The sequence below is a fragment of the Symsagittifera roscoffensis genome, chromosome 6 (genome assembly GCF_963678635.1).
Source record: "Symsagittifera roscoffensis chromosome 6, txSymRosc1.1, whole genome shotgun sequence".
Lineage (NCBI taxonomy): Eukaryota > Metazoa > Xenacoelomorpha > Acoela > Convolutidae > Symsagittifera > Symsagittifera roscoffensis.
The window spans coordinates 38,912,450-38,938,999 of record NC_087067.1 but is presented as its reverse complement, the minus strand read 5'-3'; the positions used below and the strand labels follow the sequence as shown (position 1 = coordinate 38,938,999).

Below are 26,550 nucleotides of genomic sequence, written 5' to 3'. Positions count from 1 at the left end.
TGCAGCTTCGCCTCTGTGTTTAAAAGTGGAATACTTGAACAGTAAGCGTTGTCATATAAATTTTTGCGTAAATTTTTAAAGTTTAAAGCGTCAAGTTAAAAGTAGTTACAAAAAAATAGCAACCGTCGGACAGTTTTTACAATAGCGATCCCGCGTAATATATTAGTTCGTTTTTTTCTTGTAATCTAACTCGCAAATAAAAGTGTTCGTTGAAAGTGGAAAGTGTTCACATATTTGGTGGCATTTGTTATAATCATGATCTAGCATTGGAATTTCTCTGCATAGCATCTGTTCTCTGCTTTATTTCGGGCTAGTGTTTGTGATGTATTAAGCGTGCGTGGCTGAGTGGTTAGTGCGTGAGACTCATAAAATTCTAGGTTGCAGGTGGTCGCTGTTGAATCCGAGACCCAGCCAAATTTTTACTAATTCGTGGCTTATTTCTACTTTTTCTTATTGCACTTTATAGAGCTGCTTTTTGTCCTGTTCTGGCTAGTGTTTGCGAAGCGAAGCTTCGCCTGTTTTATGAATTTAAATGAATTAGAATTTTTCATTGATACTACTGCTAGTTGTTTTCATATATGCTTATATGAATCGTTTCATTATCTGCGTATCTGCCACCTTCGTTAACCGATTACCAACTGTTCAGTCCCTGGATAAAATTTTATGTGCTTATAGAATTCAAGGTGAATAATTTTGAGGCTCATGAACTGTAGCTAGCAGCTGGTTGGTTTTTGGAGATTGTTTTCTGTTTTTTTTTGCAGCTCAATTCCCAGGCCAGTTACTTTGACCTTGGAACTCCTTGCTTAGGTTATTTTGGTTAACGTCAAAAGTTTACTATCTTTGAAAGTTAACATAAATTGATGTTATTAAGTTAATCAAATAATGATTTCGTTTGCAGCTATCCAGTGATGCGTTTGAATTTTATTCTCTACTCTTTTTTGTTCATTTTTTTCAATCGTGGATTGATACGAAATGTATGAATTTTACCTATAATCTGACGGACTAGTACAGATAGTTACTTGTTCTGAACGAACAAGGAACTATCTTAAATTTCAGCCCATCTAAAATTTAAAGACAACTGATTTCTAGCATGTGCGTCGATTAGCTTCCCATGTACAAGGTTGAAGTGGACTCATTTGCTTTTTTGGGAACTAAAAGCAAGTGTCTTTAATCGGGAACTAGACTTTTTTCCACGTAAACATTTTTTTTAAAATAAATTTCTAAGAAATTGGTTAGTTGCTTTATTAGTGAACCTTAGCATTTTCGAGAGCTTTTCCGATTTGGCTTTGAGAAAACACGGATGCGTTTGTACCCTGAAGTCTGGGATTGGAGTCCCGTCCTGATCTTGTTTTTTTTCAGTATGCATGACATTGAAAGTTTATTTTCCGCGAAAAATTGATTTGTCGGATTTTTTTGTCTCCTTATGCTTTTTCGGCTTAGTTGCCCTATCAGGGAATTTTTTCTGCTCTCAGCAATTTTCATTGTAGTTGCTCGCTTTATCATCAAGTGTTTTTCGCTTACTCCTGTCATATGTAAAATTAATCCTCCTTCGTATATTTTCCTTCTTTTTCTTAATTTTTTTTTTCGATTTTAAGTGATTTCTGTTTATTTTGTTTGGCTTAGTAACCGTATTTTGTGTCGTTTCAAAGGCAATATTTTTAGAATTCAGCTTGTTTTGTTGCAAAATTTCAAAATTTTTAAACTTATTTGCTCAAAAATTTGTTTGACAGTTTTTTTATTGTTTTGTTTTCGGAGCAATTGTCGTCTACTCACTTATTGTCAGCGTAGGTGGCGCTTGGTAAACCTTATAAGCTTCTTGGATAATGCTGATTGTGTTTTTCGAATGGTATTTTTTTTATTTTTACCCAATAAAAAAAAACTGTTTTTTTTGTGCCAAAAAAATTTTTTTATTTAATTATTTCCGTCTTTTTTCTATTCGCTAGCTTGCAGAGTTGCGCTTCGCCTCTGTGTCAAGATTTTATGTACACAAATTTTCTCTTTCTGATTGTGTGCATTTCGCAGCAATATATAGTTCTCTGAAATTTAAGTTTTCATCGCGCTAGCAATCGAGTATTTTTCAAACATTACGAAGTTTTAGTCTGAAATTTGTTTCGACTAATTTAGCTCCTAATTAGAGCAATTATCGCAGGGTATTAGGCACAAACATTTATCGATATGCCGCCTAAGCCTTATACTTGCCCTTATCTTATGCCTCTTAAGTGTTAAATCGTCGTTCTAGATACTGGAAAATGAAACGTAAACTTCTGTCCAGTCAAGATGACAATCTGCTTAGCCTGACGTCAACAGACCCTGAAGTGGAAAGTTCAGTAAGTGAACCATCAGTTGTGGAATTCAGTCCAAAAATTTCAGTTGCAGTTGACAGCAAACTGTCGAATCTGAGTGATCAAAAATGCTCATTCACGTGGCCATCTGCAATCAGTTTGTCTCGTTATTTCTGTTCACATCCTGAAGTTGTTTCTGGGAAGAGAATTTTAGAATTGGGTTGTGGGACTGGAGTGCCTTCAATTGTTGCATTAAAATTAGGCGCCAAAAAAGTCATTTTAACAGACACTGAAACCTCGTTTGCAGCAAGAACTATTCAATTGAATGATTTGATAAGTTCCGAAAACGTGAAGTTTTTAAATTATAACTGGGGATCAATATCGCCGTTACTACATGACGTCGGAAGTATCGACTTGATCATTGCTTCTGATTGTTTTTACGAAAGTTATCAATTCGAGTTGCTGATAAAAACAGTTGCCTACCTAATCAAATTGAATGAAGGTGCCAGTTTTGTGTTCTCATACCCACTTCGAGATGCGCTGAAATCTCTAAGATGGATTTTGAAAGAGTATAATTTACATGGATTTTTAATTCTTAAAGATCAGGTTGAGTCTTCTGAAATTTTACTATGCTGTATTCGTAGATTAAAGTAGATGTCATTTTGTTTGTTTTTCAACTGAAATGAAAGTTTTGAGCATTGATTTGATTCGGTGCTTGGTAGAAATGTTTTGAAAATTGAATTTTCAAGAGATTTTTTCTTTCATTATACTTTTCAGTACTAAGTTATGCTAGGCTGTGCTGAAAGTATTTTCAAACTGCGTCGGTTTGCTCGACAGCAAAGCAAAAAATGCCTGTTTTGCAATCAACTGAATATCAAAGCCATTCAACTACGTGCGAGTTCTAGTAAGCTGAGCAACAAAGAGCGGAAAATTTTGCGCAAGAGAAAAGCTCTCGAGAAACAAGCTGCGACGGAAGCGAAGGAGAAGTTAAACTCAACGGTTACTTGGTCAGTTAATATGAAAGACTCTCTGGCTGCTGATGAAAGACTTTCTAAAACCGAATCTTGTAAATCTATTAAAGACCTGAAAGCTGAAATAAAAGCCACTTATTCGGATTTGGGCAAAAAATATTCACCAGCTGTTTCTGAACTGGGATGGGATAAATTTAGCAATGAACTGCTTAACAACAGCAATGTACACATTCATTATGGCAAAAAAATCGAATCTTGCTGTAATTGTTAAACAGCTCCAATTACTCACAGCTCGAATTGGTAACCGCTTGCCTCTTTTTCTAGTTTTCTATGATAGCTTATTAAGACAGAAACTGCAGAGAGAGTTAGAAAAGGGTCTTAACTATGTATCAGGGTCGTAAGATTTCCTGTTTGATAGACACAGGTATTATGAAAACGTATGGGATTGGGTTTTTTGTTATATTTTTTGAGAGGCTTTGGAAGATTTTAATACTTTTTGCAAAACGTAGTTGTTCTCAAAAACTCTTCGACTGATTTTCAAAAAATGGATATCCATAGAAAGATCGCTTACATTTTTGTGGTCTCTGTTTGCATACTCCCCTTGTCTCTTTTTGCTTTACCCCTTTGTCTACAGCCTTCGAAAAAGCCTGTGAGGGGAATGTTTGACCGATATTTTTGATTTTTTTTCTCAAAAACTATCCTACCAACTTTGAGATTCTAGTTACAATCAATATATCGGATTTGAGAAGCTCCCATCCATAAGCGGCTACGCCCATTTTTTTAAACTAATTTATAGCCCTCGGAATAATGAAATGTTTGGTTTTTTGACCGTTTTTTGAATTTTTTTCAAATTTTCTAGAAAATAACCTCTCAAAACTGAGATTGTGGGTTCCTTAGAGATAACGGGTAGTTAGAAGCTACCCTGCCTTAGCTGCCACTCAGAAATAGTTTTACACAAAAAGTTGTCGCCCTCTAAAAAAGTCAATTTTTTTTGTGCGTTTTTTAAACTTTTTGAATTTGCTCGAAAACTAACCCTGCATTATCTGAGATTTTGAGTTCGCTTCAAGGAACGGGTTGTGGAAAATTCCTTTTCATACGCGAATACGCTCAAATTTTTTGACACAAAAAGTTCTGGCCCTCGGAAAAGTCAAACTTTTGATTTTCGACAGTTTTTTTTTTAAACTTTTCTCGAGAACTACCAAACCTGGGTTTTTGGGTTCAAACGAAATAGCATTTCGGGTCAATCTCTTCTGCATAAGCTCTTACGCCCAATTTCTTATAACAAAAATCTTTGATTTTCGGAAATGACAGTTTTCTGATTTGTTGACCGTTTTTTGGACTTTACTCGATAGCTCTCCTGACAAATCTGATATCATAGGTTTAATCGACACAACAGGTTGTTGGAATCTTCGCTTTATTATTTGCTACGCCCAATTTGTTTTTTGAAAAAGTCATGCCATTCAAATGAGTGAATGTTTCGAAACTTTGACCGTTTTTTGAGTTTTTTTTCCTCGAAAACTACCGTGCCAATTCTCAGGTTGTGTTCAATCGAGAAACCCGAATTTGGTAATCTTCTGTACTTTACCGGACATGACCTGTTTTAAGCTGAAAAAACTTAACGAATTTCGGAAAGTCAATTTTTTGAACAGTGACCGTTTCTTAGAAACTTTTGAATTTTTCTTAAAAAGTACCCTATCAAATCTGAAGTGAAAAGTTCAATCAAAAGAAACGGTTGCGCGAATTTGTCCTCCAGAAACGTCTACTCCCTAATATGTTGTGAGATGAAAGTAATGTATCTAGAAAAATTTCAAAAAATTAAAAATTTTTACTTAGTCGTTTCACTGCTTAAAGGTTTTGGACAAAGTCTAATTTTTGAAATAACGCATTTCGTCCCGCATCTCTTTGTGTTTGTGTGATTTTTTCTGTAGTTCAGCTACCTTAGCGCTGCGGATTGGCTTCGTTTTTGACAAGTGTGATGTAACGAAAGTGCTTTTTGATACATCCGGATGTTTATCATGGACATGCAGTTTGTTTGGTTCTAAGGTTTTCAGAGAAGTTTCTTGGTGAATTTTCGAGTTTTGATCTTGATTTTGGCGCCGAAACAAAGAAATTAATGAAGTTTCTTTATCCTGAATTCTCTGCGTTTTTGGTTTTTCAGTTCTTTAAGAATTGCAAAAAATTTTCAGCCGACAATTGATTTAACATAATTCATTTAATTGTTTCTTTTTTTTTTCGTACGAGCCAGATTATCTTTTGAACTTTGGCATGTAGTTTTGTTTTGCAAGTGCTGTGCAGCTCTTCTTCTTCTCTGTGTTAGTTAGTGTTAAAAGTTGAAATCTGGATCGAATGTATTTTGTAACATCCTTAAATTTGAAAAATTGCAGCTAGTGGAAATAGCTACTTTGGTCATAGGTTAAAAGAAGTATAGTGATACAAACTTGAATGTACATAGCTGTCTGATTTGGTCAGCATTTTCAACCAAAAGTCAAGCAAAGGTCTGAGAAGTTCACAATGTTGATGCCCCCTCCGAACGTGACTGGAGACCTACATATGGGACATGCATTGGATATCTCCATTCAGGATGCGGTGTCCAGGTACAACTTGATGTGTGGAAAGAACGTCAGATGGATACCAGGTTAAAATACAATTTAGAGGCAGCTAACTTCACTGATTTCAATCAGAAAAAATGTTCAAAATTGCCTGAAAATTATTTTTTAAAAGTTGATTATTTTGTAGACGCTATATTTAACCAATGAATTGTCGATAAGCAATTCAAATGTTTCAGGGCGCTATATTGAGTCTATTTTGTCAGCAAATTTGATAAAATAATTGTGGTTATAATAAAAAATGATGACATTGTGGCGCTCCGGTAGTGATGGCGCCCACCAATCCGTAACACGACAACTCACAAGAAAAAAAAAACTAGCAAAAAAGACAACTCGTTGAAATTAGCAATTATGACATTTTGCAATAGTTCGCAATGAAATTGTAAGATAATCCCCTAATTAACCTTTAGCTAAGACCCCTAATTCCCCATCAAAAAACCGTCTTTTTTTTCAAATCGAAACAATTATTGGCGAGAGATAAAAGTCTCTTTGCTCGTTTAACGGAAACAATTGAGTTCAAAACCTTGATAGCATTAATTGGTGAATAATCAGTTTGATTTCTAATTTTGTTTCTAGTAGTTTGAGTAATGTTGTAATTCAGTACAAGTCAGCGCGGAAACGAATCTTGAGCTTTGAAGACAAAAATTTTAATGAAGTTCGATTTCATGAAAAAAGCGGGATAACAACTCGAAGATGCTCAAAAAGACCTTTTAAACCGCAAATTTTTGCATTTGACGATTTATTTGTGGAGAAAAATTTGAATCTTTTACGTTCAGTGTTGCCTCATGAATTAGAAGTTGAATAGTGAGTTTTCTACATGTGTCTGACCTTTTTTTGCCATTTTAAAATTCGATTACAAAAGGGGTGAAAAAGCATAGCTGTTAATCTTGCATAACAGTTAGAAATTGTGGGAGTATGTACGTAAAAACCAATTTTGACAAATAGTTTCAACAAACATTTGAAATATATCTGGGGTGCAAAATGTTATTTTCCACAAGGTTAAGGTGTCATGCAAAAGAAAAGGAACAAACGCAAAAGATGTCTGAGCTATTTGTCAAAATGTAACGAGCACCTTTTCTAAGGAATGCGCAGCAAACATGCCTAAATTTACGTCGGTTGCAAGAGCGATTCAGCACTATGGAGACGTTGGAGTTCAACTGAAATGAAAGTTTTGAGCATTGATTTGATTCGGTGCTTGGTAGAAATGTTATGAAAATTGAATTTTCAAGAGATTTTTTCTTTAATTATACTTTTCAGTACTAAGTTATGCTAAGCTGTGCTGAAATTATTTTCAAACTGCGTCAGTTTGCTCGACAGCAAAGCAAAAAATGCCTGTTTTGCAATCAACTGAATATCAAAGCCATTCAACTACGTGCGAGTTCTAGTAAGCTGAGCAACAAAGAGCGGAAAATTTTGCGCAAGAGAAAAGCTCTCGAGAAACAAGCTGCGACGGAAGCGAAGGAGAAGTTAAACTCAACGGTTACTTGGTCAGTTAATATGAAAGACTCTCTGGCTGCCGATGAAAGACTTTCTAAAACCGAATCTTGCAAATCTATTAAAGACCTGAAAGCTGAAATAAAAGCCACTTATTCGGATTTGGGCAAAAAATATTCACCAGCTGTTTCTGAACTGGGATGGGATAAATTTAGCAATGAACTGCTTAACAACAGCAATGTACACATTCATTATGGCAAAAAAATCGAATCTTGCTGTAATTGTTAAACAGCTCCAATTACTCACAGCTCGAATTGGTAACAGCTTGCCTCTTTTTCTAGTTTTCTATGATAGCTTATTAAGACAGAGAAACCGCAGAGAGAGTTAGAAAAGGGCCTTAACTATGTATCAGGGTCGTAAGATTTCCTGTTTGATAGACACAGGTATTATGAAAACGTATGGGGTTGGGTTTTTTGTTATATTTTTTGAGAGGCTTTGGAAGATTTTAATACTTTTTGCAAAACGTAGTTGTTCTCAAAAACTCTTCGACTGATTTTCAAAAAATGGATATCCATAGAAAGATCGCTTACATTTTTGTGGTCTCTGTTTGCATACTCCCCTTGTCTCTTTTTGCTTTACCCCTTTGTCTACAGCCTTCGAAAAAGCCTGTGAGGGGAATGTTTGACCGATATTTTTGATTTTTTTTCTCAAAAACTATCCTACCAACTTTGAGATTCTAGTTACAATCAATATATCGGATTTGAGAAGCTCCCATCCATAAGCGGCTACGCCCATTTTTTTAAACTAATTTATAGCCCTCGGAATAATGAAATGTTTGGTTTTTTGACCGTTTTTTGAATTTTTTTCAAATTTTCTAGAAAATAACCTCTCAAAACTGAGATTGTGGGTTCCTTAGAGATAACGGGTAGTTAGAAGCTACCCTGCCTTAGCTGCCACTCAGAAATAGTTTTACACAAAAAGTTGTCGCCCTCTAAAAAAGTCAATTTTTTTTGTGCGTTTTTTAAACTTTTTGAATTTGCTCGAAAACTAACCCTGCATTATCTGAAATTTTGAGTTCGCTTCAAGGAACGGGTTGTGGAAAATTCCTTTTCATACGCGAATACGCTCAAATTTTTTGACACAAAAAGTTCTGGCCCTCGGAAAAGTCAAACTTTTGATTTTCGACAGTTTTTTTTTTAAACTTTTCTCGAGAACTACCAAACCTGGGTTTTTGGGTTCAAACGAAATAGCATTTCGGGTCAATCTCTTCTGCATAAGCTCTTACGCCCAATTTCTTATAACAAAAATCTTTGATTTTCGGAAATGACAGTTTTCTGATTTGTTGACCGTTTTTTGGACTTTACTCGATAGCTCTCCTGACAAATCTGATATCATAGGTTTAATCGACACAACAGGTTGTTGGAATCTTCGCTTTATTATTTGCTACGCCCAATTTGTTTTTTGAAAAAGTCATGCCATTCAAATGAGTGAATGTTTCGAAACTTTGACCGTTTTTTGAGTTTTTTTTCCTCGAAAACTACCGTGCCAATTCTCAGGTTGTGTTCAATCGAGAAACCCGAATTTGGTAATCTTCTGTACTTTACCGGACATGACCTGTTTTAAGCTGAAAAAACTTAACGAATTTCGGAAAGTCAATTTTTTGAACAGTGACCGTTTCTTAGAAACTTTTGAATTTTTCTTAAAAAGTACCCTATCAAATCTGAAGTGAAAAGTTCAATCAAAAGAAACGGTTGCGCGAATTTGTCCTCCAGAAACGTCTACTCCCTAATATGTTGTGAGATGAAAGTAATGTATCTAGAAAAATTTCAAAAAATTAAAAATTTTTACTTAGTCGTTTCACTGCTTAAAGGTTTTGGACAAAGTCTAATTTTTGAAATAACGCATTTCGTCCCGCATCTCTTTGTGTTTGTGTGATTTTTTCTGTAGTTCAGCTACCTTAGCGCTGCGGATTGGCTTCGTTTTTGACAAGTGTGATGTAACGAAAGTGCTTTTTGATACATCCGGATGTTTATCATGGACATGCAGTTTGTTTGGTTCTAAGGTTTTCAGAGAAGTTTCTTGGTGAATTTTCGAGTTTTGATCTTGATTTTGGCGCCGAAACAAAGAAATTAATGAAGTTTCTTTATCCTGAATTCTCTGCGTTTTTGGTTTTTCAGTTCTTTAAGAATTGCAAAAAATTTTCAGCCGACAATTGATTTAACATAATTCATTTAATTGTTTCTTTTTTTTTTCGTACGAGCCAGATTATCTTTTGAACTTTGGCATGTAGTTTTGTTTTGCAAGTGCTGTGCAGCTCTTCTTCTTCTCTGTGTTAGTTAGTGTTAAAAGTTGAAATCTGGATCGAATGTATTTTGTAACATCCTTAAATTTGAAAAATTGCAGCTAGTGGAAATAGCTACTTTGGTCATAGGTTAAAAGAAGTATAGTGATACAAACTTGAATGTACATAGCTGTCTGATTTGGTCAGCATTTTCAACCAAAAGTCAAGCAAAGGTCTGAGAAGTTCACAATGTTGATGCCCCCTCCGAACGTGACTGGAGACCTACATATGGGACATGCATTGGATATCTCCATTCAGGATGCGGTGTCCAGGTACAACTTGATGTGTGGAAAGAACGTCAGATGGATACCAGGTTAAAATACAATTTAGAGGCAGCTAACTTCACTGATTTCAATCAGAAAAAATGTTCAAAATTGCCTGAAAATTATTTTTTAAAAGTTGATTATTTTGTAGACGCTATATTTAACCAATGAATTGTCGATAAGCAATTCAAATGTTTCAGGGCGCTATATTGAGTCTATTTTGTCAGCAAATTTGATAAAATAATTGTGGTTATAATAAAAAATGATGACATTGTGGCGCTCCGGTAGTGATGGCGCCCACCAATCCGTAACACGACAACTCACAAGAAAAAAAAACTAGCAAAAAAGACAACTCGTTGAAATTAGCAATTATGACATTTTGCAATAGTTCGCAATGAAATTGTAAGATAATCCCCTAATTAACCTTTAGCTAAGACCCCTAATTCCCCATCAAAAAACCGTCTTTTTTTTCAAATCGAAACAATTATTGGCGAGAGATAAAAGTCTCTTTGCTCGTTTAACGGAAACAATTGAGTTCAAAACCTTGATAGCATTAATTGGTGAATAATCAGTTTGATTTCTAATTTTGTTTCTAGTAGTTTGAGTAATGTTGTAATTCAGTACAAGTCAGCGCGGAAACGAATCTTGAGCTTTGAAGACAAAAATTTTAATGAAGTTCGATTTCATGAAAAAAGCGGGATAACAACTCGAAGATGCTCAAAAAGACCTTTTAAACCGCAAATTTTTGCATTTGACGATTTATTTGTGGAGAAAAATTTGAATCTTTTACGTTCAGTGTTGCCTCATGAATTAGAAGTTGAATAGTGAGTTTTCTACATGTGTCTGACCTTTTTTTGCCATTTTAAAATTCGATTACAAAAGGGGTGAAAAAGCATAGCTGTTAATCTTGCATAACAGTTAGAAATTGTGGGAGTATGTACGTAAAAACCAATTTTGACAAATAGTTTCAACAAACATTTGAAATATATCTGGGGTGCAAAATGTTATTTTCCACAAGGTTAAGGTGTCATGCAAAAGAAAAGGAACAAACGCAAAAGATGTCTGAGCTATTTGTCAAAATGTAACGAGCACCTTTTCTAAGGAATGCGCAGCAAACATGCCTAAATTTACGTCGGTTGCAAGAGCGATTCAGCACTATGGAGACGTTGGAGTTGGGGGACATCACAATTCCCATGGAACTTAGACAACTCTAAGGGGGTCAATATCTTGGCTCATGGCTCGGGGTAGGGGTATTGTAACAGTATTCCTGTTTTCGCCACTGAGGCAAACTTGGACTTTCTTGAGCGATACAAAATTGGCATGCTGATTGCATATTTTAAAGTTGTCCATGGTTTTATCAAGTATATAGTGTGCATGCTGTTATAAATAACTACTCACTCCCAATGGTTTAGTTTATTTTCTGTTACGTGAAGTTAATCCACTATTAGAGCCAACAGAAACTGTTACTGGTTTCGAAAAAGCCATCAATTGGAATTTTGGAATTCTCCGCAGCATCTGTGGAAGGTTGCTTTTTATTGTTTCGCGGAAGGCCAATTGAAGAAAAATTGAATAAGGACTAGCTGTTGATAACAGAAAAAGCAAAAGTTAAAAAAGAAAATGAAACCATTTTTTGATATGGCTCTTGTTCCTATAAGCGTCTTGAAAGTGGCAGAAGCTCTATACGCTACAAAAACTGAGAATGAGCAGCTCAGGCCATATCATGATTGTTTCGAAAAACAGCGGGTGTTGTTATATATTTTTCTACAAAAAGATCTAGATTTCAAACTGGCTTTTTGGAATCAGTTCAAAATTGCGATAAATGGAAATCAAAAACAATTCATTCGGTCGATGGATGGTATACAGCTTTTCAATTAAAAATGGGTTATGCTCACTGTACTATTAAGTTTCATGAAGCAATGAGGGAAGGCGCAAAGTTTAATCAAAAAAGGCCTGATTCGGTTCAAGTCCGGAAAAAGAAGCTATAAGTGTCATAATTATGAAAAATTGCAAGAAAGAATATCAGAAACTCTTAATAACTATCAAAAAATGATTTAATTTCATAGCTGGAAGCGCTTTTTTAACTTTGATTTGTAAAAACTTTTTATATCAAAGAAGTTTTGACGCCTCAAAGACTGATATTTACCGCTGTTTTGCTTTTTTATTTATTTTAAAGGAAAGTTCAATGTTGAAAGAGTTTTGAATAAGTTCTCTTTTTGCGAGTTGCCTTGTTGTTAAGCTTTTGCGAATTGTATTTTTTGTGAGGTTTCTTTTGTTGCGAGTTGTCGCGGTTTCCCGGCAATCATACGATTGCTGTTTTAAATCGCACTTGCGCTGCAATTTACAAAGTGAGTTCTTGCAAGTAACTCATAGCTTAATAGGCGCTCTTATCAGCCTAAATAATTAACCTCCTGGTTTTGCCTCTGGGCTGGTTGACTAAAACAAAGATTTGAGCGTTCTTTTAGGGTACGATCACGCTGGAATTGCGTCACAAGTTGTGGCGGAGAGAGCGCTGAGCCAAAATGGCCAGACAAGACAATCGATGGGACGAGAAAAGTTTCTTGATTACATGGAAACCTTTGCAGAAACTTCATCAAACAATATTCGGCAACAAATAAAACGAATCGGTGCTTCTGTATCATGGAGCTTCAATGCCTATACTATGAGTTCGAGTTACTCGTTTGCAGTAGCTGAAGCATTCAGGCTTCTTTTCAATCAAGGGTTGATTAAACGAAAACCTGACCTTGTACGTTGGAGTCCTACACTTCAATCAGTTATCAGTGATTCGGAAGTCTTTATGAAAACAATCGGACCTGGCAAAAATTCTTTCACGGAGATGGGAAAGAACATTGAAAGCAAATTGTTCGGGTTGATGTTTCATATTAAGTATAAAGTCTCTAATGGCGAGTTTGTAACTGTAGCGACCAGTCGACCCGAAACAATGTTTGCAGACGTTGCTCTTTGTGTGAATCCCAACGACTCACGGTACTCAAGTTTGATTGGCCAATACGCAATAAATCCAGTTGATAACAGGAAATTAGTCATCTATGCGGATGATAAAGTTGCAGTTGATTTCGGAACTGGTGTCATGAAATTAACACCCTCGCATAATACAACAGACGACGAAATTTGCTCGCGTATTGGAATTAAAATGGACCGAGAATTACGAGAGGGAATGTATGATAACGAGTGTAAATTGAATAAGTTATGCGGGAAGTTTGAAGGTTTGAACAGATTTGAAGCTCGCGAACAAGTCGTAAACATGCTTACAGAGGCGAACCAAATAGAGCAAATAGAAGAAAGGTCTTCGTTCCTACCTTTTTGTGTTCGCAGCGGCGACTTACTTGAATTCTTTAATAAGGATCAATGGTTTCTCGATACAAATATCCTACTGAGCAAATGGAAAAATGAAATTTTGGAAGTAGTTTCGGTTGACAATAGTGGTGCGATGCAAAAAGCGATTGATAAAGAGGCCAGCTTTAACTGGTGTTTGTCTAGACAAATCTGGTGGGGGCATCAGGTTCCCGCTTACAAAGTCATAATCAATGACCAAGAAAAAGGTAATTTTTCCAATCATTGTGCTTTTGAAAAGGAAAGTGCTTGAAAGAGTGAAAAGAGTTAGCAAACGTTTTTTTACAAAGAAATCAAATATCCAAAGAGGAACAAAAACAGCTGACTTTTTAAAAGCTGAATATGCGCTTTTAGACCTTTTTGATTTTTTCAAAAGACTTCAGACCACTCTAATATCAGACTTGAGCTACATTCAGGGTTAAATATGTTCTTCATGATCGGTAACTACTTTGATGTTTTTGATACATTTATTGCACTTGTGACCGTGAACAACTTAGTTCACATGAATCATCTCCTGAAGGCCTCTGGTGGAAGTTAAGTGCAACGATGGTATTTTATGCATGTTTCTTTTTTAAATAACCGTACTTTTCGGAATTTAATATTTCGTGCATTTTTTATGCTTTATTGCTTTTCAGTCATTTTGGCACATAGTTTTTTTGAAATTTTTGTTATTTGGAGAGCTACTGGTTTTTCTTGTTTAAGTTTGCGGTAGCAAGTGTTTTAGAATCGGGCACTAGGATACCTTGCTTAGTTTTTCATTGCGTGATCATTCATCCACTTGCATACACGCTCGTATCATTAATTTTTATAATTGATATTATGCTAAGACATCTGCGTAAACAGTTTTGCTGTTTTGATATCAAAGTATTGCATTTTTTTCGGCCCAAACGTTGTTTGCCTAAATAATGTCGGCTTTCGAAAATTTTCCTTCACTTTTTTTTTACTTCTTCAAACAATATTTTTGGGGTTTCGTCTAGAATTTCTATTTAGGCTGGATTCGGCTGAAAACTTGAAAATTGGGAGTGTTTGCTTAGTAAACTAAGTGCAAAACGAGAAAATTTGAGAAAAATTTTGGTTAAATGTCAACAAAGTGAATTGTTTAAGCTCCCTTATTTTTTGGGGTCGTTTTTTAAATTTTAATAGCTGATCTTTTCTATGTGGGATTTTGTAGAATGTATTTTTTCGACCATCTGGATTTTTTTTTTCGACCATCTGGATTTTCGACCATCTAAATTTTATATGAATAAAAGGGGAAAGGCATTTTTTTCGTTTTTTAGTGTACATTTTTTCTTAGAAAGGGTCTAAGAGCAGAAAAACAGACAAAACTGAATTGTACGAGCTAATCGATAAACACAGGTATTAGAATCGTCAATATTTCCACTTAAAAGACTAACTCGCAAATAAAACCGCTCATTTGGCGGCACTTTTGCTATAATCACGATCTGTAACATTGTAAATACATAGCATCTGTTCTCTGTTTTATTCGTGGCTAGTGTTTGTCGATTGCTAAGCGTCGTTGGCCGAGAGGGAAGGACACGAGACTCCAAATCTTGAGATGGAAGGTTCGAATTCGATACGTAGCAAAAGTCTTACTAATTCGAGGTTTATTTTCACTTTTTCCCACTTTATGGAGCTGCTTCTTTGTAGTTTTTTCGCTAGTGTTTTCGATGCGCAGTTTCGCCCCTGTGTCAAAATTTTTCAAATTCCCCTTAAAAGTAAACTTGGTGAAATTACTCAATTTTTGTACAATTTAGTCACTTCGTTTTTGGTATTAACGATTCCAGAAATTGTTTTTATCGATTGGCCCATACAAATTAATATTTTTCTGTTTTTTCTGCTCTAAGAGCTTTTCTGCTCTTGGGTTATTCTGCTTATTGTTTGGCCTCCGGTCAAAAGGTAGAATTTTTGTATTTCCTACTCATCAAAAAGAAGACAAATACATATATTAACCAATCAGAAACAAGATAAGAAAAACAAAGGTAAGCAAAAAAATAGTTAGTTAATATAGATTTTTTTACTCTATAATTTGTCTATTTTTTCCTACGTAACCGTTTAGAGTCAAGATGGCTACTTAGGCGCGGGATGGAGCATTTCTGGGCACACTCAGTGTTCAAATATTTGTCCTCATTCAAGCGTAAAACCTAATTAAAATTGACTTTGTCTGAACTCAAGACAGATTATTGCATGCTAAACTTTGCTGTCAATCATTCGCTGATAAAAATATTGTACGTATGAGCTGCATTCTGCTCTTTGATTTTCGTTGTTGTTTATCATCCAATTATTGAAATTCGCCGCAATGCAATTTATCTCCGAAGTAACATTTTTCTCTTGTAATATTTTTTTATCCGAAGTAATATTTTTCTTGTTGCCGATAATTTTAGATCGAAATTAATAACCGATCTACCCACCACCGAAGGTAGAAACATGGTCCGACGGCCCCTTAAGTCACAAAGACTTTTAATGATCAGATGATAAACGCCCTAAAAGTCAGAAGAGAAACGGCAAATTTACCATTGCAAACGGAATTATTAATTAAAATTAAATAAAATACAACAGATTTGGAAAGCGTTTGTCCAATAGAATAGGATCCGTCAAAACTAATTCGTGGAAAGCATCAAGCTCACATTAGGTTGTTATCTCAAAAAGGTCAACGTCTGTATTTGAAATTTAAATGGCTTGAATTTGTTTATTAAGAGCGGATGAACGTAGTTCAGACGCTTATAGAGGTCGCGATGATTTTTTTCCGTTTTTTCAGGAAGTCTTAAAATTTGTCAAATTTACTTTTTCGTGGTTTCTTTTGATTTCTTTTTAAGTTTACTTCATTTCCTATGTAAAAGAAGACAAACTCGACTATCGAACAGCTGAAAAGTAAAGGTCACAAATAACGTCATACTTCGAAAACGGAATTTAAATATCAGATTTCCCGGCGAAATATAAAACTACCTTTTGAATAAGTTTTCTCAAGTGAGTTAATTTTATCTAAAAAGTATCAATCATAAATTGTTCTAGAAATTCCAAGAGCTTTAAGGCCATATATTTGTTTCTTGGAATTCGAAAGGTGAGATTTTTTCGAAAAAAAAAACAAACCAGTATTTTTTTTGTTTAACTGTGTTCATTGACTCTTTTCCAACCGTCTGTTGGCTGTGTTTACAATTAGATCATAATCTTTTGTCCAGGCTTTGTGTGTGAGCACAATGAGTCTCTTGCTAAGAGTGAGGCTGTGACGTCATACAACTGTCACCCAGATGACGTCATGCTGAAGAGAGACAGTGATGTGCTGGACACGTGGTTCTCATCCGCCATATACCCTCTGGCTGCTCTGAACTGGCCACATAGAAGTACTAACCAGCTCATAGGATCAGGTGAGAAACGTTGCAGTTGTTCTGGAATTTTCTCTTAGTCTTCGCCGCTATTCAAACGTTCTACAAAGCGCATCTTAATTCAACTGAACTTGAGACAATGATGAAATTCTCGAACGAAAAAAAGGCGTGTAAAGAACTAAGTGATATGTTTAGCATTTAGTGACGTGTCATTTAGAGCGATTTGCAAGTAAAAAAGAAGTTTTTCTGAGAAAAAACTATGCAGCACAAATATTTCATCATTTTCTTCAAATGTCAGAGCAGCAAACTGGATGTTGTTAGAAAATGGATCATGAAACTTATGCTAAAAACTTTTCATGTAAATCAGCAACAAAAGAAATTTGTTTTAGATCTTTTTTACGCATGCGATTAATAAGCTTGCGATTTGCAAGCGTTATTAAATCAGAGTCAGGGGCGGATCTAGGTTTTTCTTGTGGGGGCGGATTTTCAAAATTTTTTCGAAAATTTTAGTGACCTTTTTTAAGGTTGGCTAAATTGTTTTTCCGAGCTCTCCCAAAGAACTAAAAAGACCCTATTTTGGCCAAATTTTGAGAAACCAGGCCAAAAAACCGCGGTTGTTGGCTTTTTGAGAATTTTGACCAAAAAATTGCGATTTTGGTTGGCGCTTCCCTCTCAAAATTAGTAAATATTGGCGCCGAAGGCGTCTTTAGAAAAATTTTAGGGTTCGGCAGCCAAAAGTTGATGTCTCAAAATAGTATAAAGGGGATTTTGGGTCGGCAGGGGGTTGAATTCCTGAGAAGGGAAGGCGTCCGCGTATCCGCCCTCCCCCCATAAATCAGCTTCTGATCATTGAATCCTTTCTGCTGCTAACATGCTCAATTTTTGCAAAATCAAATTCAACATTTGACCAATAAATATTTAGTAAGTACTGATAAATTATGTATCTAGGGTTCTAACCATTTTTGTTAAGATTAGAATTTTGATATTAATTTTTAAGAGTCGATGAGCATAATGAAGATTCTTTTATATAGTTTGTTATGATTTTTTTTCAGAAAAAGTATTAAAAGTTGTTTCGGCTCAATTTTGGTTTTTCACGGTTTGACTTCTGATTTTTTTCTTTGAGTTTCGTCGTTCAATTTATTTCCTTTTTTTAAATGAAGGCAAACTCACTAATTTAAAAAAAACGTCAAGATAACGAAAAACGTGATCCGCTTCCTGCTCTTAAGTAAATGCTATTTACGCTTGCGATTAACAAACTAGTTTAACAAAATCAGTTGAATCAACTGCTGGCTTGATTATGCTCATGCCTGATGACATGCTTAACTCCTGGGTGCAATGTTTATTACTGGGATTTTTTTCACAATTAAATTAATTTTTTGTCGGCTTGTGGCTTTCATCTCAACTTTTTTCGGCTTACTTGCCGGATGTATTAATTTTTTTATTAATATTTCTAAATTGTTTGCTTTATAATAAATTCAAACACAATGTGAGTTTTTAACGTGGGTTCAATGAAACAACTGGTCATGGGAAGTGCTCCTGCATGATCAACTAAGCCCAATTATTTCAACTCAAAAGTTAGGGCCCTCGGAAAGAACAAATAAATTATTTTTTGACCATTTTTTTATATTATTTTTGACAACTTGATCAAATCCGAGGTAATTGGTTTAATCTAAAAAACGGTTTGTGAGAAAGTTCCTTGCATAGTTGGCTACGAACGATAATTGTTTTTTTACCGTTCTTTGAAACTAATTGATTTTTTTTTCTCGAAAACTATCCTCTATGATTTGAGTTGTTGCGTTTAATCGAAATAACAGGTTGTGCGAATCTCCTCTGTATAAGTGGCTACAGTCAATTTTTTTCATAATTTAAGCTATGATTCTCAGAAAAGTAAACTTTTTGATTTAGTGACCGTTTTTTGGAATTTTTTTACTTTTCTCGAAAACTACCCTGCCAATTCTTAGTTTTATTTGGTCAATTGAGAAACTCGGTTTTGAAAATTTTATTGCTGAAAAAAGATATTGCATTGAACTTTCGATTGTTGTTCAGAAACTTTTGATTTTTTAAATAAACTACCTTGGGATTCAATCGAATGAAACGGCTGTGAGAGTTTTTCCTGTAGAAGCGGCGTGTCTTTAACTTTTTTGTCTTTGGGAAGATATCAATTTCTCATAAATTTTTGCCCTTCTTTTTTATTATTTTAGTAGAGAAACAACTCTGGTTTTGGGCAAAGTCAATTTTTGAAATTGCCCATTTGATCACCCATCAGTATAACAAAGTTATCAAAATACCAACCTTCAGCTTTAGCTAGGCCCCTAGTTATCTTTTATCGAAACATACGAAAATTTTGGTTCTTTTTTTCAACTTTTTTCATTTTTTTCTTTTTCTTATTTTTAAAATATTTTTGTGCTGTATCGCAAGTGGTGCGAAGCTCCGCTTTGCCCCTGTGTCAAACGCTTTTGTTGTCTATGCTATTATTATACTTTTATATTACATTCTGGTGTTTGTGTCGTTGCGGCCTCTATAAATGGCTAGGAACTTTGTATTTGAGTGTGTTTCAGTTTTTCTAGATTTTCTGTCTCACAAAACGTTGGGTACCTTGGACATTTTTTTAACATAAGGTAAATTGATACTTCTTATGAGAGCTCTTTAATTGTATTTGATTGATACTTTGAAGAAAAATAACCAAACACTGGCCTGTGAGGTCTAGTTATTTGCAGAACAATTTTAGCTTGTAGGAAAAATTTTGAGTGAAAATTGTTTACAAAACTTAGTTGGGTGTTTTTTGTATGATTCTTCGCTAATAAGCCATTTAGAATAAATATTGAAACTTGTGTCTCGTAAGTTAATTTTTAGTCCCTCCTAACTTAAATAACTCCTAACCCTAGCACGCGCAAAAATTGTTTCGTTTTTTGGTTTCCGCAAAGTTAACGGTGGTCAGAATATTGTGTGCTTGTCGCATAGACACCAGCTAATATTATGGAAGTTAAAAGTCGGTGTATACCTTTCAGGGCGCTACCCTACCGATCTTCTGGTGACTGGTTTTGATATTCTCCACCCATGGGTCATGCGCATGCTCCTCTTGTGCACTGAGCTGACTGAAGGAACTGTACCATTCAAGAATGTGTATCTGCATGGTCTAGTTTTGGACCCCTTTGGACGCAAAATGAGCAAGTCACTGGGCAATGTGATCGACCCTCTGCAGATTATAAACGGAGTTACGGCCAAGGATTTCAAAGCAAATATGAAAGTGAGCGATGAAAATACGTGATTAGACATTGCCGCCCCAGTCATTTCCGCCCCAGACACTTCCACCCCAAAAGCAGTCATTTCAGGAACTGACTGTTTTTGGGGCGCAAAGGACTGTGTTTTTGGGGTGAAAATAACTGTGGACGAATTGACTGGGAGCCGAAAATATCTCCAGTTTTTCTTGTTTGAACTTATTTAGTTTTGTTGCGTAAGGATAAGATACTAAACCATACGCCTTTTTTGCCGAATTTTCTTACCAGATTATGAATTTTTAGTCTTATTAATTTGCTACTTATAATATTTCCCGATTGAGAAGACTGATGAAACAACTGCTCTAAATTTTCGATTGAAATTTTCTTCGTGATAATTTTAAAGAAGGTATGTTGATGTTTCGATACGCGATATTGAAATTTTTTTTATTTGAGCGAGTTTAACCCAAGTGTCGGTTTGGGTCTCGGTCTCAGGTCTTAATTTTGAAAAATTTATTTCATAAATTAATTGCCTAGGCTAGAATACAGTCTGGACAAATGAGCAACTCGGAGAAGGATTACTTCGGCAAGTTTACAGAGAGTATCTTCGGGACTTCCGGTTCGATTCCCGCATGTGGCGCTGATACTTTGCGCATGATGTTGCTAAGAGGCAACAACAAGATAGCGTCGCCAATGAAGTTACAGCTGTCGTCGATCAAAACTTCGCTCGAGTTTTGCAATAAGCTCAAAAATGTCGCCAATTTTGTCTTCATGGTTAGTAGCCTGTTTTAAATTTCAACTTATTTTTCAGGGATTTGGCATCTGATTCAATCATAAATGCCTTTCACATATGTAATTGAAAAGCTCTTTTTTTCTACACTTGCGGGAGCGAGTCTCTTTTAATCGGGTAATAGATTTTTCTAAACTTAACTACTTGGAAAGGTGTTAGAAATCGAGCTTGCTTTATAATGAGTCATTAATTACGTTCTCAGCTGCTCATGTAATGTGGTGGTAAAGGGTTTTCGGGACATTTCGAAGGTCTTGGGTTCGATTCCTGGTCGGGCCTTGTTTTATCTATCACCAATTATGTGTTTCAATTTTTTCAGCTTTTTGGCTTTCTTCTCAATTCTTGTCGGCTTAGTTTCCGTTCTGTTACCTTTTCAAATATTTTTTTTAAATTTGTTTCAATGATGTTCCGACTTCCTAGGTTTCAACTTAAGCTCAGTTTGTTTATCTTCCGATTTATACTCTTCAGATATCTGACTGCGCGTGTTTCTGAAACGATGCATATCGCAGCGTTGTAAGCTTCTTATTGTACAAGTGCAGCTTAGTGTTATTTTATGAAGTTCACTTGCTTTCTACCCAAGTCTCAAATAAAAGACCTCATTTTTGGCATTTTTGCAGCAATAGCATTATATGGTGGTTGAATTTCACTGCATCGGTATTGTATCTTTGCATTTAGTTTAGTGGTGCCTAGTGTATGAATACTGTCAAACGACCATTGCACAGGTGCTAGTATTTTTAACTTTTAATCTCGAGTGCGGTGGTTCGATTCCGGTACATGTCTAGTTTTGTCGTCTTTCTGCTTTTTTTTAAAAAAAAATTTTGACCCTTTTCGAGTTACATTTTGATGTTTTCTCGCTTGTGTTGAAATTAATTGTTTTATTCTCTTATTTTTAGGCGTCAACGTCAAATCTATCTATTTCTTCTCAATTGTAGTTGTTATGTTTGTCGTGAATTTCAAGAGTCACTGAACGGAGTGAAGATTCTTATTCAGGTCTTGGTGACGTTTTTTGTTCGTTTATTTCTAGAAAAAAAAACTTAAAATGTTCTTATAACTACAGATGTGCATTCATAAGTTTCAATGCATTTATCAATGCACTTAAAAATATATACACTTTTTGAGATCAATTAAGATTCATCTTTCGACCTCTAGTTTTGAAAGTGGATTTAATATAAGATTAAAAACTTTATTTATTACGCTTGCAAAAGCAAGTGTCTTTAATCGGGAACAAGACTTTTCTCCCGTAAATCATTTTTCTTATAAATTTTCAATTTGCTTTATTTCTCTATGTTTTATCTAGACAAATCCATTATTCTTGTTCTTGGCCTTGTTTTTGGAGAACTGGACATCCGTCGAAATTTATTGCTCAATCTCGATGATTTTACCACGGTTTAATTTAATTACGAATCTCGAGTTTTTTAAATTTTTATCTATGCTAAAGTAAGCCTTGAACTTAACAGCAAACAACATGGCTTTCGCAAAGGTCATTCCTGTATTACGCAAATGCTGACCGTTCTTGGTAGAGTCTATTCGATTTTCGACGACAATGTGGAGCAACTGGTATTATATCGTGACTTTCAAAAAGCATTTGACTCAGTGTCGCATGCTATCCTTCCTACAAAACTCTCTTTAATCGTTTTTGACGACAGCTTTTTGCTTTGATTCAAACTTACTTTACAAAACGAACTCAGCGAGTGAAAATTAAGGTAGCACTGTCAAGCAGTCTTCCTGTTACAAGCGGGGTACCACAGGGTAGTGTTCTTGGACCTTCATTCTTCCTGGTATTCATCGACGACATGCAAGAATTACCTATGAACTCGTTGTATTATTGCTTTGCAGATGATGCTAAATTTAATACGTTCCATTCCCCTATTTTGAGGAAGATGCAGGCAGATATAGATGTTCTAAAATTATGGTCGGCCGATCATGAGCTGAATTTCAATGTATCAAAATGCGGCATCTTACCATTCGGCATTAAACATCAAGTTCCACTGTTTCTCGGCAAAATCGAAATCTCATTTTTTGATTAAAGCATTGATTTAAGCCTTGAACTTACTGGCAATCTAAAATGGAACTTTCTTGCCAGATCTAAGTTACACAAAAGTAGAAGGCTATTTTTTTATCTTCGACACTGTGTACCGAGAAGTGTTCCGTCTTCAGTGAAATTCAATTTTTACCGATCATGCGTGGTATCAGTTTTGTTGTATGGTTACCCTGTGTGGTCCTTAGACAATACAACTCTCCTTTTGAGAATTTCAATTATGCTGGTCTTAAATGGTGCTATGGGTCCAATTCCTACATCTATTTGCTGACTTTGTCAAATTCATTGCCAATATGCTACCAACTAATTGAATGAGATCTCAGGTTTTCATCTTCTGTTCGGCTTGGCACAAATTGCTTAAAATATAATAGTTTCTTTGACATTCTACTACTTACTCGATGATTACGAAATGCCCACTTCACGAGGTTGAAGCCGCGGATATCATGAAAAATTCTCACTTCAAGGTCTTTTTTCTACCGGATAATGAGTGTCGTCAATGATTTTGTTGAGATAACGGGTCACAACATTATAGACTCATCAGAAGTGTCAAACAGGCAGATTCGGATCTTTCTTAACAGATTATGCTCATCAAAATTGAACATATACGTTTCTTGTAGGTCGTTTTTGAAATGCCAATGTTGTTTATATAAATAATGTTGCAATAATTTCGATTGTTTTTTTGCTCGTTTTTTTTTTAATTCCCCAAGGCGTAAATTAAAGTCTTACTACTTCTACTACTTATTGAATGATAATAAATTCCAGGTTTTTTTTCTTTTGGGCTAAAGGTAATGCCGTTGTCTTTGCATCCTAAATCCCGGAATTCGAATCCCGGCCAGACATTGTTTGTTTCAGTATGTAATCTTATTTTTCATCTTGTTTTTTCAGGCCTTATTTTTTTCATAAATTTTCCGGTAAAAAATTGATTTGTCGGAATTTCTTTTAACTGATCAATTTTTGTCGGCTTAGTTGCCACATCAAGGATTTTTTGTGCTATAAAAACGTATGATTACAGTTGCAATTGTTGTTCATTGGGGGGTTCAGGGGGGTTCGAAACTTCTTAATTTTGTATAAAATAATTTTTCTCGGCTTAACTGATGTCTACTGAAAGATGGGCGGCTTTATTTGCGCTTCGTAAGTTTTTTCCCCGCTGCTGACTTTAAATTCAAATTTTCTGCATGACATGTATGCCTAGAAATCCTGTTTGATAAAAACAGGTATTTTTAAAATGTATGGGATTAATTTTTGTGTTTTATTTTTTCCGAGACGCTTTGGATTATTTTTTTCACATTTGAAGAAGTTTTTAATTTTTCTCAAAACTTCTTGAGATTTTGGTTCTTATGAACAGAACGGATTTTGGGAAGCTCCCCTTCACAAACGGCTACACCCGAACTTTTACACTTGAAATTATGACCCTCGAATTAGTCAATTTTTTGGTTTTTTTGACCGTTTTCTCAACGTGACCTCCAAAACTAGGATTGTGGGTTTAATGGACATAAAGGGAAATACGAAGTTCTCCTGCATTAGCAATCACTCACTTTTTTACACAAAAAGTAAAGTTATCGCCCTCAGAAAGTTCAAATTTGTTATTATTGGCATGTTTTATAAACTTTTTGATTTTTTTCTCGATAGCTGCGATAACCCATATCTGATATTCAACAATAATCTTTAATTTTTTTTCAGGCTCAATTTTATTTTTTCCCGGTTTGAATTTTCGTTTATTCACTTCATTATCTTTGTTGAAAAGGAGGGTTTTCCACTATCGAACAGCGAAAGTGTAAATGTCACGAAAAATTTATAGTTTTCTCTTTTACGTGCAATTATGACGATAGTAATCAATCATTCAGTAGCGAAAATGTTTTTTTTCGGAACTTGGAATGGTTTGGTTTTTACCAGTTTTTGTAAAAATTTGGCTGCAGATTATTTCCTGGAGATGCTGATCTGGGTTTATTTTGATTTAAAAATTCTTATGCAGTTGGAAAAATGTGCGAAGTAGATTTTTTTTATTTTTTTTTTCATTATGATTTATTAGTTTTTGTGAGATTTGCTAATCTCCGCTTTGTCTAAATGTTTTAAATGAAAGATGCTAGTGTGACTTAGCGTGGAATTTAGATCCATTGGGTCTTGTCGGAGATTAGAGAGTCAATTCGAGTTCTCATGCATGTTTTATGAGTCCGCTTATTAATTCAAAAATCTTCTTATCGGCCTGCAAAAATTTTAGACATCTCTCTAAAGACTCGGTTAAATTATTTTGCCGATAACATTAATATATGCTATGATTGGGGTCTGGTGTTTGGAAAATTTTGAAAAGTCTTGAAGAAGCAAGAAGCGTCTGCAAATGGTCCTCGTATTGTGACATCGCAATAATTGTTTTAGCTAACCAAAGAGTCGAGTCCATTGATGCCATCTCACGACCATCCGGACAGTTTTCTACCCGAGTTGATTTCAGCAATGGACGAGTTTATTCTCCGAAAGCTAATTCGGTTGCAGGAAAGCTCAAATCGCAACTACAAATCAATGAACTTCGCTCAACTCATCGGCGAATTAGACTTCTTTCTGAGGAAGGATTTCTCAAATTCGTATTTGATTTATCTGCAAGCAGCTAGCAAAGATGCTGAAGTAAAGCATTCAGCCTACTGCACTGCTATTTTTGTTTTGAGCCAGTTTATTAAACTAGCGCATCCAATTATACCATTTATTACTGAAAAACTTAACCAGCAGTTAAAATTTGTGTCTGGATCAAAAGATATTGGGACAATTAATTGGAACAGTATTCTATGTGAGCCTTTTATAACCGATATTGATTTAGAAACTATCTATCGATCTGAATTGAAGGAAAACTGGATTGATGAAGAAGGCGATTTTTTGAACCAACTTGTAAAAGGCGTGACCGAATTAGTAGACAGTGTTTCATGCTCTGTGAGTGAACAGATAGCTTCGAGTGAGAGTGTTTGCCCTTCGAAGTTGCATGTTTTGGTACCCAGTTACCCCCTGATTTCAAAGTCGATTCAAATTTTCTTCAAAAGGAAACTGCAACTTCAATTGTAAGTTGTTTGAAATTTGTATAGTCAATTCTGTCCTTGTAGAAAAAGCTTCTAAATTAAACCGTTACACAAATGTTTTGTGATATTTATTTTCATCAGAAGTTAAATTTTAAATTCTTTTTTCCCATTTAGAATTATGATTAATGGATTATTTTGTTACTTTTTGGCTAATCGAAGTCCATATTGAAGTACCAGAGTCAGTTATGCTGAATCAGATAACCTGACCTATTACTTTTTAAGCGGATATATTGGTGCATATTTTTTTGCTTTCATAAGAATTTTTTGATGTTTTTAGGAAAGGAGTGGAGATTATTCTGACAGACGGCACTTCGTTTGAGGCTTTAAAAATGCTCGAAAATGAAAATGACGCTTTGGAAATTGAAAGCAACCAGCTGAAATTACTCTGCAAATTGATATAACTAGATCTATATTTGTTAATTAAACTACATACGATAGCGATCATAGCAGCGTTGCGAACTCTTTAAATACAAGGCCAATATTGTTTGATAGAAAAGTTCTAATTTTCGACAGCTGATCTGTTGTTTACACTAGCCAGCTTGCGAGCATTAGTGTATTAGTACGAACCTTCTTTTTTTTTCTAATCTAACTAGCAAATAAAAATGTTCAGAAAAAGTGACCTCTTATTTGGTGCCACTTTTGCTGTAACCACGATCTGTAGCATTGGAAATTTCATAGCATCTGTTCTCTGCTTTATTTATGGCTAGTGTTTGTGTTACATTAAGCGTCCGTGGCTGAGTGGTAATTGCGTGAGACTCATTATCTCTAGGTCGCAGATCAAATCCGTGACACAGCCGAACCTTTACTAATTCAAGACTTATTTCGACTTTCTTTATGCACTTTGTAAAGCTGTTTCTTTTCGTGTTCTCGCTAGTGTTTGCGGTGA

At 35.2% G+C, this 26,550-nt stretch overlaps 2 protein-coding genes across 3 annotated transcripts; both read left to right on the top strand.

The window, feature by feature from the left end:
• The first annotated feature begins 2,239 nt into the window (after window positions 1–2,239).
• Window positions 2,240–2,936, top strand: LOC134848729 (histone-arginine methyltransferase METTL23-like). The gene has a single exon (XM_063866240.1). The coding sequence runs from the start codon at window positions 2,250–2,252 to the stop codon at window positions 2,934–2,936; it is 687 nt and encodes a 228-aa protein (XP_063722310.1). The 5' UTR covers window positions 2,240–2,249.
• A 4,184-nt stretch (window positions 2,937–7,120) lies between these two features.
• LOC134848344 (probable valine--tRNA ligase, mitochondrial) lies at window positions 7,121–26,249 on the top strand. Of its 2 annotated transcripts, none has more exons than XM_063865746.1 (8): window positions 7,121–7,533; window positions 9,782–9,947; window positions 12,360–13,454; window positions 16,422–16,607; window positions 19,574–19,812; window positions 20,318–20,554; window positions 24,979–25,646; window positions 25,942–26,249. In XM_063865746.1, exons 1-8 carry the CDS (start codon window positions 7,126–7,128, stop codon window positions 26,063–26,065), a joined length of 3,123 nt encoding a protein of 1,040 aa, XP_063721816.1. In that variant the 5' UTR covers window positions 7,121–7,125; the 3' UTR covers window positions 26,066–26,249. The 2 variants fall into 2 exon arrangements, with proteins under 2 accessions (XP_063721816.1, XP_063721817.1); XM_063865747.1 differs by having other exon boundaries at window positions 7,423–7,533; window positions 9,765–9,947.
• Window positions 26,250–26,550: the final 301 nt, after the last annotated feature.

Excerpts from the sequence above, each read along its gene's own strand:
- LOC134848729 (XM_063866240.1), top strand. The coding sequence starts at position 2,250 with ATGAAACGTAAACTTCTGTCCAGTCAAGATGACAATCTGCTTAGCCTG.
- LOC134848344 (XM_063865746.1), top strand. The coding sequence starts at position 7,126 with ATGCTAAGCTGTGCTGAAATTATTTTCAAACTGCGTCAGTTTGCTCGA. Across the intron at positions 7,534-9,781 it reads AACTGCTTAACAACAGCAAT|CATTTTCAACCAAAAGTCAA; the intron begins GTACACATTCAT and ends TGATTTGGTCAG. Across the intron at positions 25,647-25,941 it reads AGGAAACTGCAACTTCAATT|GAAAGGAGTGGAGATTATTC; the intron begins GTAAGTTGTTTG and ends TGATGTTTTTAG.